This window comes from Apium graveolens, chromosome 7 (assembly GCF_009905375.1).
Source record: "Apium graveolens cultivar Ventura chromosome 7, ASM990537v1, whole genome shotgun sequence".
In the NCBI taxonomy this organism is placed as follows: Eukaryota; Viridiplantae; Streptophyta; class Magnoliopsida; order Apiales; family Apiaceae; genus Apium; species Apium graveolens.
The window spans coordinates 47,125,258-47,140,920 of NC_133653.1; the positions used below are offsets into that span (position 1 = coordinate 47,125,258).

The following is a 15,663-nucleotide window of genomic DNA, read 5'->3' on the forward strand; positions in this document are numbered from 1 at the left end:
AAAACGGTACATTTATTTATAAAAACTGATCCAAACGGTATCGGTTTTCGGGATAATTATCCAAACCAGTATAATTTATACTGCGGTCTTGGTCTCAGCGCCTGGTTACACGTATTACGAAGTGATAATTGGGATAGTTTAATAAAAAGCTCCCGTTTATCGAAAATACGGGTTTTATTGATTTACCGAAACGAATATTGTATCGAAAATATTGCGCCGGGACCCGCGCAGAATAAACCGTACGCCGGATCGAAAAAGTCGAAACATGGAATATGCTCGGAATATTACAATTAGGTTAGGAAGGAGTTCTCGGAAGAGTTTCGGGTTCCAAAAACGTAACAACGGTTGACGTTAGTTGGTTCCCGTTTTTATAAAATAGATTTTAAATATTCGGAAAAAGATTTTATAAATTTCATATGATCCTTATAAATCCATAAATCAATCATAAAAATAATTAGGAAAATATGACAATTATCTATATTTTATTTTGGACGTATGAAAATTAAAATACTCAATTAATATTATTTTTTGAATATGCAAGTACAGATAACATTTAACAATTAACTCACATAATAGATTCTGAACACACATAATAATTATTTAATAGAAAAATAATTACACGATATATCCCGGATATTACAACAAAGACCACTAATGATTAGTTTTAAGGACCCAGACTTGCTTGGATCTTTTGGCCTTATTAGGTTTTTTAACATTTGCAGCGGATTTAGCATCAGAGTTTATGTTAACATTTTTCTTATCAGCATTTACACTATCATACTTTGTATCAGAACTTACACTAGAAGGAACAATGCTAACTTTCTTTAAAGAAGGTTTTATTTGATAATAATCATAGTACAAACTATGATATTCCTTACAAGTATAAATGGAATGCCATAAACTACGATAATGAAAATAAGGATTTTGTGGCCTATATCTAACAGACTGACTCTTAACTCTTGATTTTGAAGATAAGGAGTTTATGTTCTTATTCTTCCTGCAAAAAGAAGCCAGATGGTTAGAACTTCCACAGTTATGACATGTTTTTCTAGGAGCATTAGGAACAGGCTTATAATCATTGCTTTTATTCACACCTTCCTTTCCATTCCTATTTTTTCTAGGTGACTTTACCTTGTTTATATTTTTTACATCTTTCAGCTTATGCTTAAGCTGCTTCTTTGTCATTAAGCCTACGTTAACTTCAGTTGTCTTTTTCTGTTTTAGTTTGTCAGAAATTAATTCCTCTTTAACTTCTGATTTCTCAGTATCAGACTTTACAGCTACAAACTTAACATGTTTTAACTTTGGCTTTTGTTTAACAACTATAGGCTTAATATCTACAGTTCCTTTATCATTCTTATCATCTCCATAACCTAAGCCCTCTTTCCAGTTTCCACTACTTAACAAATTCTGAGTTGTTCTGCCAGAGTTAGTCCAAGTACTGATAATCTCTCTTTCCTTTTCTACATCAGTCTTTAGAGATTCATTCATTTTAAGTACTTCATCCCTAACATAGAAAGCATCATCTCTATCTTTCTGAGTTTGATGGAACATGACTAACTTTTTTTCTAAATAATCATTCCTCTTTTTACAAGCAAGATTTTCAGAAGTTAATCTTTCACATGTTAAAGTTTAATCTCTATAACTAATGAACATGGTTTCAAGATATCTTCTCAACTCATTAATGTCATCAGTATGAAAGGCATAAGTAGTTTGAGGTACCTTTAACTCAGCAGCTTCAGGACTGCTATCAGCATTTGCCATCAAGGCATAGTTCACCTCACTTTCAGAATTTGAAGTGTCTGTCCAGCTTTTCTTCTTTGTGACAAGAGCCTTGGCTTTGTCACTCTTCACTTTCTTGCAATCAGGAGATATGTGGCCTTTCTCACCACAGTTGTAGCATTTGACATTTGTGTAATCTCCTCTGTCAGACTTCCCTCCTTTGCCTTCAGATTTTCTTAAACTCTTCTTATCAGAACTTGCACCTTTCCTGGAAAACCTCTTTCCCTTTCTGAATTTTCTATATGCAATCCTTGTGATTCCTTTCACCATAAGAGCACACAACTTCATCATCTCTTCATCAGCATCTATCTCAGACAAGCTTTCAGTTTCTGAGTCATCATCACTATCAGAACTTGATGACTCAGTATCAGACTTTGTGATGAGCGCTTTTCCCTTGCCTTTCCTTGAGGTAGCTGCCTTGGGGGATTCTTCTTCAGCCTTAAGAGCAACTGTCCTTGACTTTCCTCCTTTCCTCTTGCTTCTTTGTTCCATCTCAAGTTCATGAGTCTTGAGCATCCCATAAATTTCATCAAGAGTTGTTTCATCAAGATTATAGTTGTCTCTTATAATTGTTGCCTTCAAATCCCAACTTTCAGGAAGAGCTAACGGGAATTTAAGGTTTGAATCTTCAAGATCATACTCCTTATCAACTAGTGACAAATCATTCAAGAGTTTGACAAATCTGTCATATAAATCAGTCAATGACTCATTAGGCTTTGAGTCAAAGTGTTCATACTCTTGAGTGAGTATTGTCTTCCTGTTCTTCTTAATCGAATCAGTTCCCTGGCACCTTGTCTCCAAGGCATCCCATATCTCCTTTGCAGTATTGCAGTTAATTACCCTGTTTGACATTACATTATCAATGGCACTATGTAGCAAGTGTCGTACCTTAGCATCCTTAGCAATTGATGCTATATCTTCAGCAGTGTAATCACTCTTCTCCTTTGGTACAGACTTTGCTGCCTCACCTGCAACTACAACAACGAGCTTTGTTGGCTTGTGAGGTCCTTCATTGATTCTGTCAAGATATTATGGATCTGTAGCTTCCAGAAATATAGTCATCCTCACCTTCCATATAGGATATTCAGATGGTTTCAGCATGGGAACTCTAATAGCCTCATATTGACTATGGATTTGAGTCTTTGGGGGTTCTTCAGTTTTGGTAGGCTTGGTTGGAGACATGATTATTTTTGGATCTTAAACTATTTGTGTGTTAACAGATAGGCTCTGATACCACTTGTTAGGTCACACACATTGTAGAAGGGGGTTGAATACAGTGTATATCACAATCAAATCGAATTCAAAGAACACAAGTAACAGAAAACAAACTTTATTAAACTCTGTTACAATGTAGAACTGTCCTCTCTCAGTGATGAACAAATATCACGAGAGCTGCTAGGGTTACAATGAATAATATTCTCGATAATGATAACACTTTTAGTGTAAACCCTATGTCTATGTTTATATATCACACAGTTACAAGATAATCGCTAATTGATATGGAATATAATTCTGCTTCCTAAAATATATCAATCAGTTATCTTTTCTTCCAAGTATTCCATTCTTCACATAATTTCTTCTTCATGCATATCTCTTCTTACATTTGTCTTGATCTTCTTTCCTTTCAATCAGTCGCCTTCCTTATCTGAAAGTTTTCTTTAAGTCCTGATATTATCTCCTGATAAATATCTCCTGAATCTTAAGTACTGATAACTTAAGTTCTGACTTCAGTATAAGTGCTGATTTCAGTTAAGTACTGATTTGTCCTGTTTAAGTAAGATCTGAAAACTAAACATAAATTATATTAGACATGACATTATCAAATATATCTAACAGCACGGTGTCATACAAAGTGACACATGCAAGTACTACTAGAAATAGTGCCTACGATATCACCCATTTAACATCAGTTAGAAATGTCACCGATGTGAAAAGCAATTTTAACATCGGTCATTTCAAAACCGATGTTAAAAGGGCTGTAAGGACATCACTATCTTAACTAACTGATGTCTATTATCGTTTTTAAAAAAAATAAAAAAGCGCCGCTTCTTTCTTCCCCCGTTGATACACCAAAAAATTTCCTCCTTAAAAAAATTTCTTATTCTCGGTTTTCCCCCTTTTATCAAAAATGTTTCCCCCCTCTGTGATTCTCTCTTCTCTCTCACTCACAGCCTCTCTTCTCTCATCTCATCTCTCACAGTCGCTCTTCTCTCTCATCTCTTGCTATCTCTCTTCTTACTCACTCTCTCTAAACCTAAAACCCCTATTTATACGAATTAAACTCGATTAATTCATTAATCGAGCTCGATTAAGTCTGCCCAATTTTCTTGATTTTGTTTATCTACTCACCATCATTTATTAATTAATTTTTGTCTTTTTAGTCCTGGCTTTGTTTTGTCTAATGGGGTATTTTGGGTGCGGATGGAGAAGTGCGGAAAGTGATTAAGAGAGTTTTGGATTTTGATGATAGAGAATGGTGGAGGTGCGGAGAAGGGAGATGAGAAGGCGGGGAAGGTGAAGGTTAGTAAGTTGGAGAAGAAGCGGATTAGTGAGAAAAAAGAGAAGAAGAGAGTGAAGGGTTCATCCGAGGAGGTTAACCGAGGAGGAAACTCGTTGATAACCTCGACTACGTAGTTTTGTTTAATTGTACTGCGGGATTTTATTGCACAGAAGTTGTTTAATAAAATGCTCAAGAGAAAAAGTGCAACAATGAGTAGCGTCATAATAATGAGAGGTATGAAGAAGAGGTGGTTTTTGAAAGAGGAGTAAAAAGAAGGTGGAGTAGAATTGGTGATTGAGTGTGTGAGATCTGATTTATGTTTAGGTGGTGCTTGTTGTTGTGTGTTCTTTCTTCTTTTACCACAGCTCGTTATTGCTTTTCTTGATTCCCTGAGTTGCGGGTGTTTTCCGTAAGTCGGAAATGAAAGGAAAATGTTTCGAATAAAATGAGGGAAGAGAAGGTATATTTTGATGTGAATTTGTTTTGGTTTCGTGTTGGTTTATTTAATTGGCTTGGTTTGTTGATTATTCCAAGATAAGACAGATATATATTACATTGTTAATGCTCCTTACATTTTGTCTGCGTGCTGGAACTTATGCCTTTATGCTAATACTTATAAAGATAAAATTGACAGTTGGAACATGGAAAGTAATTTTAATCAGTTTGTTGAGGCGACCAAGTGAGTGCTAATAGGGTATACACTAGCATTTTGTTGATATGGAGGATGAGTTTGTACAAATAAAGACATGAATTATAATGCATTTTTACAACTTGATTAAAAAAATACATTGAGAGGATTACTCTGCATATTATATTATGCTTTAGTTATCCTCCACGCCTGGAATGCCTGTATTTATCTAAATTCAAATGTTATGCACCTTTTATGTTTCTCTTGTATCCTATTTCTCTCAGATATCAAAGCTACATATGCTTAATTCCTCTTCTATTATGCTTAATTGTTATGTTTTCTGCTGGAGTTAGTTTAGTAGCTCTCTTATTTTTATTTCTGCTCAATGTTCTGTATCCATATTTAATGATTGTTATCTAATTGTCATTTTTATTTGGTTTGATCAAAACTTTCATACTCTTTATTCTTGTATTTCAGTGCAACAGGGTTATTCTCAACAGTATTCCCATTATCGTCATTATGGTGTCATTTGGATTGTTTTATTTACTTGGAGGAGACTTAACACCTGCAAAGGCATTTACATCACTTTCATCGTTTGCAGTCTTGCGCTTTCCTTTATTCATGCTTCCTAATATAATAACACAGGTTTGGTTTGTGCTCCCTTATTATATGATATATTTTTACACCTATATCATACATTTTCTGGCCTAACATAGCATGTTACTGGTTGTACATAAATAATCATTGATAATATTCAGGGTAACAATCCCTAACTTGCTAATCATTGTTGTAATTTTTGCTTGTTAATATAATTCCTTTTTTCTTTTTATATATATAACTTGAGTGAATATTTTTATTTTATTCAGAAAGTAATAGCAATGAGTTAACAATGTTAATATGATTGCTTATGAATGACTTGGAGTACTTTCTGTTACAGTATTTTTGGTCAAAAAATCATTACTAAAAATGATCTGGCATTTTATTATAGTGGTGGAATATTTCCGAGTGATTTTCTATACGCTACAGCGTTGTTCATGTTACTTTTTTAAGAAGATGAAAAGGACTACCTTCACTGAGATTTTTATTTTGTTTTCCTTTGGTAGGCGGTAAATGCAAATATATCTTTGAAGCGACTGTAGGAACTTCTCTTGGCTGAGGAAAGAATTCTCTTGCCTAACCCACCTCCAGAACCAGGAGTTCCTGCAGTCTCAATCAAGAATGGTTAATTTTCTTGGGAGTCGAAGGTTAAAATTTTCATATTTAATAACAAGAAAAAACTTCTGGCCATAGACTAAGAACTTGATTTATTCAGAATTTTATTAATATAAATAATCTTGAGAAGATAAGTCCTAATTGCACACTGTCACTTTGGACCACAAAACCATGTAAAAGTTTTCCAGGACTGTGAGAAAAATATACAGAACAAAATTCTGTTCATACAAAACTATATCCTTATTCTCTGTGTTCAAGATTGGAAATGCAAAAAATATAAAAAGAACACTGAGATGACATTTGATGCATTGCATTTTAACAAGTTGGATTGTACCTTCTGACTACATGAGGAAGATTTGGAACTTTAGAGTGCAAGCCATCAGCTTAAATTTTGATATTCGTCTCCTGTCTATTCATAGTTTATACAAATATTAGTTTCATATGTTACTAATAGTAGATATCTTATAAAATAATTCCACACAACAAATGTCTTTTGTTATGTTACCTGTGGGCTCGACAGGTAGCTTTACTTATAGTAACAATAGTAATTAGTTATGTGGTGCTAGTTTATTTTCTTTGGTTTCCCTACTCTGAAGAAAGACACTTACTATATTTCTATGTGTAATGTACAGGGGCTACATGCCTCAACAATTTTTTCATGGTTTGTAACACTGGGCTATTATAATTTTTGATATCTTGATAATACTGTTGTTGCATCTCCAGGTTTTTGAAAAATTCATCAAGGAAGAACTGAGAGGGAAAACAAGAGTTCTTGTCACAAACCAACTACATTTTCTTTCACAAGTAGACAGAGTCATTCTAGTGCATGAAGGAAAGGTGAAAGAGGAGGGAACTTTTGAGGAACTGTCCAACAATGGACAACTGTTCCAAAAACTAATGGAAAATGCAGGGAAGCTGGAAGAATATGTGGACGATAATGAAGTTTTGGATAGGTAAGCAGTAACTAAGTCTTCTACTCATAAATTTTTGACTTTTTGTGTGTTTTTGAGTCTGCTACTTGTGTTTCGTATTTAGGCTACTTCAGATGGACCAACCTGAAACGACCACTTACTTTTCTATTATAAAGTTCTTTAGGATAATTTCCTTGATATAAGAATCTAATATACGTAGGTTACATTATATACGAGGGTAGTTTTATTCATAGTGAAGAAATCTGATGAAAAGTTTCTTTTAAAAGAACTTGAGATCACTGCGGCAGTCATCTAGACTTTAATCTTGGACCGTTTATAGTTGGTTTTAAACCATTAAATGTAGTTAACACTAAAATAATGTGTTTATAATGATTATAGTTTCGTGCAATTCGTGTAATTATTTAACACAATTGTTAAGTGTACCAGCGCTATGTTGTAGACTGAACTAAACCAAGTTGCATCCCAGTCATTGCATTTGTTATAGACTAGGTTTCTACAGCTATGTTTTTTCATTTATGCATCTATTTAATCAACCTCTACAAACTGCGGCTACTCATCTACAAAGTAAACATAATTGGTTTTCTTAATTTGCTTTTTCCTAAAACTAAGAATTTACCTCGATATATTTCTGATGATTAAAAAAGTCTAATACATCATTCAATCTTTGTTATGAGTGTCTTCAATCTTCAAATATTCATACATGCCATAGCATTTTTTTCTTGATTGGGTTGGCTGGTGATCATACATATATCTTTACCTAGTATCCTTTTGACATTCAAGATGTAAACGCTACATCTATGTACTATCTTTTCTTACTTGTCAAGTATAAAAATACATTAGGATGGTGGTGGGTAGTTATGATACTCTTGATGTGATATGTCCTAACATAAGTTTTGCGAGTTATGAGTAGCACATGATTAAGTGTTTGGACAGATGCAAGTAGCCCGAAGAGTTATGGACATGGCTTCTATAATTTGATTATTCACTTCTGTCGCTTGTTCTATAATTTGATTATTCACTTCTGTCGCTTGGTCAGGTATGATTTACATATAATTTGTATCATCCTAATAAAATATAAAATTTGCAATTGTTCTTGTTGGAAATGCATCAATTGAATTGCTTCTCACAATTGGTTAGGTTTTGGTGACATTGGCAAATTCATTTGGGATAATCTTATCAAGCCTTTACTCATCTCGAAAGTTGCATGAAGCTATGCTTAACTCTATTCTAAGAGTGCCAAAGGTCTTCTTCCATACCAACCCACTTGGACGCATTATCAATAGGTTTGCGAAGGATCTAGGTGATATTGACCGTAACGTTGGGTCCTTTTGTGAATATGTTTTTGGGTCAAGTGTCCCACCTCATTTCAACTTTTGTGTTATTTTTTTGGGATACTAAGCTCTATGTCATTGTGGGCTATATTTCCACTTCTCCTCTTGTTCTATGCAGCTTATCTATATTTTCAGGTACATTAAAATTTCTTCAGTAAAATAATTATCTCTTTCCTATTTTTAGAGCAAGGTAGTATCATTGACATGACTGATTATGATATTTGCACATCATATCAGATGATCATTCTCTTGATGTTATAATCCTGGTAAACTAACTTATCGATATTAATATTATGCACCTTTTATGGCTGCTGTTTGCACACACGAGTTTCTTCATCTATTAGGAGGAAAATGAAGAATTAAGTGTTCATATGACATATTAAACATCAGATCCCTTATAATATAAAGGTTATTCTACTCAGTATACTGTTTTTTGTTTTGTTGGATGTTGATTTAGTATTTTTTTTTGTTTGTGTGGGTTTATGCACAAATGCACAGGTTTATTGTTTTTTTTTTAAAAAAGAACTCAAATATCGGTTCTTGTTATAAAACTGATGTGAAGCAACTAAAAACACATCACTTGTTTAAATTAAAAATGATGTCTAAACTAACAAAACAAATCGAATTATAGGATTGAAAACGATGTCTAAAATGTTAAAACACGTCGCTTTGTGCAAGTATATAAAAGTAAATAGAAAGAAAATTGATGTCTTCCAGAACAATGTACATCGGTTTAACTTAAGCAATCGATGTTAAAGTAGAAGTTTTAAATCGCTTCCTCAAGTAAAACTGATGTTATAAGCTATATTTAACATCGGTTGAGTAAATAAACCGATGTAAAATACAGAGTAAGACGTCAGTTTTTTAAGAATCTGATGTATATCATTTAAAAGTTCTTCCCTGTTATATGTTTATAGTGCTTTTTAACCTCCTAAATACCATTTTTCACAATCTAGTTTTAACATGTTATTAAAAAAAAGGCTAATTATACATCAGTTTGCTAAGAAAACCGATGTCTATGTACATCTTTAACATCAGCTAAAAATCGATGTTAAAGACCCCTACCTTTCTCTACACATGCGAAGACATCAGTTTGAAAAAAAAAGACATCGGTTTATAACCGATGTCTAAGGGCATTTTTCTAGTAGTGAAGTGAGGATATTGGCCCTATTTTTCCGAGTCTTGGTCTCCGTTAGGGGGACCCTTTGTCTCCATACTTGTTCATTATTTTTGCTCAAGGCATGTCAACATTACTTCATCAGTACGAGCATGAGAAGTTGATACAATGAGTCAGAGTTTGTAAAGCAGCGCCTAGTATTACTCATATGATTTATGCACATGATAGTTATCTGTATTGCAAAGCTAATGAGACAGATGTTGATCATATGTTGAAGGTGTTGCAGGTTTTTGAAGGTGCATCGGGTCAAAAAGTAAATCTGGAAAAATCAGTGGTGTTCTTAACTTGAATATTAACGAAGGAAGCAGAGTAGAGCTGTGTCAAAGACTTAATATGAAGGAAGCAGATGCAAGTAACAAGTACTTGGGTCTTCCGAATATGATGCAGCGAAGTAAGGTGGCTACTCTGGGTTATTTGGGAGGCAAAGTCAAGAAGCGCGTTTTATCTTGGGATGGGTCTTTAATATCTTAAGGGGGTAAGGAGGTTTTGGTGAAATCTATTGCCAGACATTGCCAACATAAGCAATGAGCGTGTTCATGCTTCCGGTTGAAATTTATCGTGACATAGAAATGACAATTTCTAAATTTTGGTGGAACTCGAAGTCAGGGGATAAGAAGGGTATTCATTGGATGAGCTGGGATCGATTGAGTAGACATAAATCAGTTGGAGGGATGAGTTTTTGGAACTTCAAAGATTTTAACTTGGCATTGTTGGGAAAACAAGGGTGGAGATTATTGTCTAATCCGTCAAGTCTGGTTAGCCGGGTATATAAAGCTCGCTACTTTCCCAAGGTTAGTTTTCTTGATGCAAAGATTGGAAATAATCCTATATGGCATAGTATTTTGGAAGCAAATGAGCTGGTTGTTAGTGGTGTTAGGTGGAGAGTAGGTACGGGTGAGAATATTGACATCGTTGGGCAGCCATGGCTTGATGATGTGAGGCCATGTATAGAGACAGTTTCACCTTCTCTCGATAACAATAAAGTGGCCTCTCTCATGTCAATGAATCACAATAGTTGGGAAGAAGAAATTATCAGTGAATAGTTTAATGAGAGAGATCAGGAGTGTATTTGAAGAACTAAGATAAGAGGACATGGGGAGAGGGATGTGATTTACTGGAGTTTTGAGAAACATGGTAATTATTCTGTCCGAAGTGCATATAGGTGGTTGCAAGCTCATAAATCATACTGGAACCCATCTGATAACCATAGTTATTGGAGGAAAATTTGGCGTATTAAGGCTCCGGCAAAGATTCTAAATCTGGTATGGAGGTCGTTGGCTAACTGCTTACCTACAGTGGTTATGCTTCAGCAGAAAGGAGTGAAGGTGGATCATATTTACCCGGTGTGTAGGAGGGAACCAGAGACAATTGACCATGTATTTCTGCACTGTCCAGTTGCGGTTCAATGCTGGCAAAAAATTATCCCGAGCGTGCAGAACCAAGGAGTGAATTTAACGCAATGGTGGGAGTGTATTTTGCCGAATTGTGATAACAACGAGAGGGAAGAAGTGGCTTCGGTTTCCTGGTCGCTGTGGAAATCCAGAAACGAGGTCGTGTGGAATAAGAAGTTCACTAAACTCTATGTTATAATTGCAGGTGCAAAACAATACCTTGAGCAATGGAGAAATGCCCAAAGAAAGGATTCATTTTCCTTGTTTCCTCGGTTAATGGAGGGGGATGGAGAGTAACTTGGGTGAGGCCCCAGGAGTTTGAAATCAAGGTGTCGGTTGATGCTGCAATTTTTTCTGAGTTTAACGCATCTGGTCTGGGATTAGTAGCTCGTGAATCAACAGGAAGAATGATTATGGCGAAAACAGTATGCTTCAAGGAGATTTTGGATCCTGAAATGGCTAAAGTTATGGCTATTAAGGAAGCTCTTACATGGACTAAGCATCAGAATTGGTAGCACATTACTATTGAATCAGATTGCATAGTGGCAGTACAATCGATTCTTAGTAAAGTAAAAATGATTTGTCCCTTTGGTCACGTAGATGAGGAGTGTCGGAGATTGTTGGATGAACAAAACACAATGTCGTTGTTATTTCTTAAGCGGTCTGCTAATATGGTTGCTCACGAGCTAGCTCGGGCATCGTATTCTTTTCCAGATCGATTTTTCGATAGGAGCTCTGTTCTTACTGAAGTGGATGTAGCTTTTATTGCAGATTTATGCTAATAAAATATCTTGTTTGTCAAAAAAAAATTAAAGAAAAGAGGATGACCCTTTAGTGTGCTCGTACCTCCTCGTTTTAATAAGTACTGTATTACACGTTTAAGATTCCAACATAGTTTAAACTGTTTCTCTTTTGAACAGTGCCTTAAACTTTTCTACAAATTTTTACATGTTATATTTCAAATTTTCATTCTGCAATAATTTAAAATATTAAATGTTAATTTGGAAAAGGGAAATATGAAAAATAGTATGAGAAAGTGCATTTTTCTAACTTCAAAACACAATGTTAAAAGTAAACAACTAATAGCAAGTTCAAGAGATACCTTAAAATATGTCCTCAATCAAAATGTTGAAGTATTTAATTATTTTTACAACTTCAAAATTTTATCCAAGGTAGATCGTTTTATTGATATCGGTAAATTGAGTATTTTACAATTTTGAGGATCGAGTAAATATTGTATCCTCTTCAAAATTATTTTCGGTATTTTATCATATTTCACTATAATAGTAGGGAACTTGTGAAAATAATTAAAAATAGTAACGACTATTTTGTTACATGTTAAATAAAATATCATGTGTTTATTTTAATTTAAAATGTTTCAGGCCATGAATTGACATGCGATAGATATTAGGCCAATTTGTGTCCTAACTTGTAAGTTACTTCTGGCTTATAAGCCCGCCATAACTTATCGACGAGTGTTTGTCGACCCAACTTATAAGTTGAATTTATAACTTATAAGCTGATAAGTGAAATGTTGGTAACGACGTACTTTTTCTCAACTTATTTTAATTTTTTTTGCTTTTTATTAATTTTAATTTTAAATTAAATGTTTTTAATGTTAATTTAATTTAAAATTTTTAAATTGAGATAATTATATTTAAAAATTAATTATTTTAGTTCATTTAAGTTAAAAAAATTCTGACTTATAAGTAAAATTATCCAAACACTTATATAACCTATAAGTGTTCATTTACTTATCACTTTTAAGTTACTTATTCATTTTAAATCATAAGTTAATTATTTTAAGATTTCCCAAACGGACACATTATATGTGATCCCGTAACGACAAGAATATTTTAAGGCAATTGTTACTTGTTTAAATTGCATTTATATGAAAGTGTGCGCTATTTGGACACGTGCCAAATTGCTTTTATCATGTGGTACCTGTTTTATCTGGTTCAGCGTACTTTTGCATATGCTATATGTATTTTTGAGGGTTATTTAAAATTTAGGAAATATTTCATTTTACAAATAATTAACGGATCGGGCCCCTACCAGGACGTCTGTGGCGCCCTCCAAACCCGGGTCAGAAGTTTGGGGTCCACACACACACCTCATTTATAACCTACTTCTAACAATAATAAAGAAAATAATAATATGCAATGACCCTACCAACCAACTACCACGGATCGCAACAGGTTAAAGTATGCACACAAGCCAAACACATCTAATATATTACATACCGATCAAATCCCAACTAGTCAAACTCAACTGAGTATTAAACATATTACAAACTTTTACAAATTTAATTATTCCAAGAGAAGCCTACTAGCTCAGCTTCAACAACCTTAATCCCTGGCTCTCGCGCTGGACTGGGGATCCTTGCTACCAACTGGTTCCTTTTTAACTGGAAAGAAAATAGACAACATTGCACAAATGAGCTAACTAGCTTAGCAAGTCACAATGACAAAACTGAGAATAATGATCATCAAGTGAATATGGTTATGATATCAAGTGAACAATGGATTATGATTTAGAATTGGATATTATACTTTTACTTTAAAAACTAAGGTTAGGCTGCTGATCAGTCACGCACTAACCCCGAGCAAAGCACACAGCATTGCTCTAACTACTGGATCCAAGGCACACATTGGCCTAACTTGACCATTATATGGTCTGACCACGAATCTGGTCCACAATTTTATAAAAACAATCCAATTCTAACATAATAACAAAATGAACAATAATAAACAATAACCAGAATCATTAACAACAGTGAGTACTTAACAATGAAAGGATTTCAATACTTGTATGGATCAACAAGGTAATTTCAAAGCTTGGACGCTGGGTAATGAAAGAATTTGATAACAAAGGAATCAATGTTTCAGGGTTTCAAGGATTTGGTCTTTTAAAGCATAAGATATCATGGGTTGAGTATATAAGTAATTCAGTTCAGCGTTTGGTATTTAGTTTGTATGTATTTATGGAGTAGTATCGTAGATTTGGGGTTCGTGTTTGGGTATACAATAATCAATGGCTTAGAAAGAATATGGTTCCTGGCTCAAGAACAATAATTGGAATCAGGGTTTAGGTTTCTGTGCTTGAAAGCACTTGCAATATCACAGGGTTATCAAGTACTACAATATCTCGAGAAAGTTCAGAACACTTGCTTGGTACTAGCTTACTATTATGCACTCGCTTCCAATCACAATCGTCTTACTCCTCAACTACCTGTTTCCCTTTCCTACGTCTTGCCTTTTCTGCTCACATATCATAAGCATCTATCAATCATCAACTCATAGGATTCTATTCAACACATATTTCTATCTACCCTTCGTTTTACCCAAATCCGATTAATCGGATTGAAAGTTACGTAATAATCAAGTAAACACTGAATATATAGATCAATAGTCAATCAACAAGTCACATATAACACATAATATATTACGTAATCAATGATATGTCATTTATAAAGAAGTCTCGGGTCATAAATAGGCTTTCGGGTATTTAAAATGAGTTTTAAAACATTTTTTCGGAATTAAAATGGGTCGTTGGATCAATTTTGGGTTAATAAACAGGATTCGGTTGGCCAATTCTGGCTTCGAAACAATTTTATAATAATTATCGAGTTTTGGAAATAATTTAGAATAATATTTTAAAGCTCAAAACTATTTTTCAGAATTTTTAAATCATTTTTAAATAATTAAATCTAATTAAATAATTGATTAAAATCAATTAATAATTAATTAAATCAATTAATCAATTAATTTTCAAATTAATTGACCAATTAATTAATTAAAAATTAACTGAAATTATTTAACTAATTAATTCAGATTTATTTTTGAATTAAAAATAATTTTCGGAATTAAAATAATAATTTTCAGAATTTTCAGAAATTAAAAATGAATTTTTATAGTAAAAATAAATAGGAAATATGATTTTTAAACATTTTATAAACATGAATCCTATTTTTGAAAACTTTGCAAACTACAGGGACAAAACTTCACCATCTTCAAAAATACAGGGACTAAACTGCAATTTTGCAGTTTCAGTCGCCGGAAAAATCGGGGTTGGTCGGAGAACTCACCTCCGGCATCCTCCCACCACCATCACCTCCAGAATTAAACTACACAACACCAGGAACCTATATCTGCAATCAAAATTCATCAATAACCTCGGACTTGGCCGGAATTTGATCAAGAAACTCGCCGGTTTCCGGCGGGTTCGACGTAAACTTCAAAACGCAACTCCCTTCTCTACAGAGCTCGTTGATTCATGAAACTTGTACGACTAGATTGCAAATTTCACAGAGAATACAATACACTATACCACAACATCAATCTATTTCAGAATAAGAAACCCCCAAATTTCAATTAAGAACATTCATACGGGTTATAAACCCTAATTTTAAAATTCGAAAATTAAACTCAAATTTGAACATGTTATTGAATTTCAAATCAGACGTATAATATATCAAAATCATCAGGAAAACAAGCTCTACAACATGCAATCATCAAATCATACAAACAATCATCAAACAAAAATTCATATTTATAATAAATTTTATTCGAAAATAAATAAATTTCCAGAAAATAAACCTTTGATTAGGCAGTGAAACAAAGCTCAGAATTTGATAGAACACTTCAAATCCTTCGTTTTGGTTACTCAAACTTTGAAAACAGAGATCGGTAACGCCTTCGTTTTGCTGTT

The 15,663-nt window shown here is 33.8% G+C and overlaps 2 protein-coding genes across 6 annotated transcripts; both read left to right on the forward strand.

The window, feature by feature from the left end:
* Positions 1–3,883: 3,883 nt before the first annotated feature.
* Positions 3,884–8,568, forward strand: LOC141671847 (ABC transporter C family member 2-like). 5 transcript variants are annotated; one of them, XM_074478231.1, is made up of 5 exons: positions 3,887–4,742; positions 5,388–5,555; positions 6,846–7,075; positions 7,988–8,019; positions 8,053–8,568. In XM_074478231.1, the coding sequence occupies exons 1-4, from the start codon at positions 4,728–4,730 to the stop codon at positions 7,995–7,997; spliced, it is 423 nt and encodes a 140-aa protein (XP_074334332.1). In that variant the 5' UTR covers positions 3,887–4,727; the 3' UTR covers positions 7,998–8,019; positions 8,053–8,568. The 5 variants fall into 5 exon arrangements, 3 of the variants coding, with proteins under 3 accessions (XP_074334332.1, XP_074334334.1, XP_074334331.1); XR_012555260.1 differs by having other exon boundaries at positions 3,888–4,742; positions 7,988–8,090; positions 8,192–8,568; XR_012555261.1 differs by adding an exon at positions 6,014–6,154 and having other exon boundaries at positions 3,884–4,742; positions 6,846–8,568.
* A 1,518-nt stretch (positions 8,569–10,086) lies between these two features.
* On the forward strand, positions 10,087–10,605 carry LOC141673578 (putative mitochondrial protein AtMg00310). The gene has a single exon (XM_074480331.1). It carries the CDS (start codon positions 10,087–10,089, stop codon positions 10,603–10,605), a length of 519 nt encoding a protein of 172 aa, XP_074336432.1.
* Positions 10,606–15,663: the final 5,058 nt, after the last annotated feature.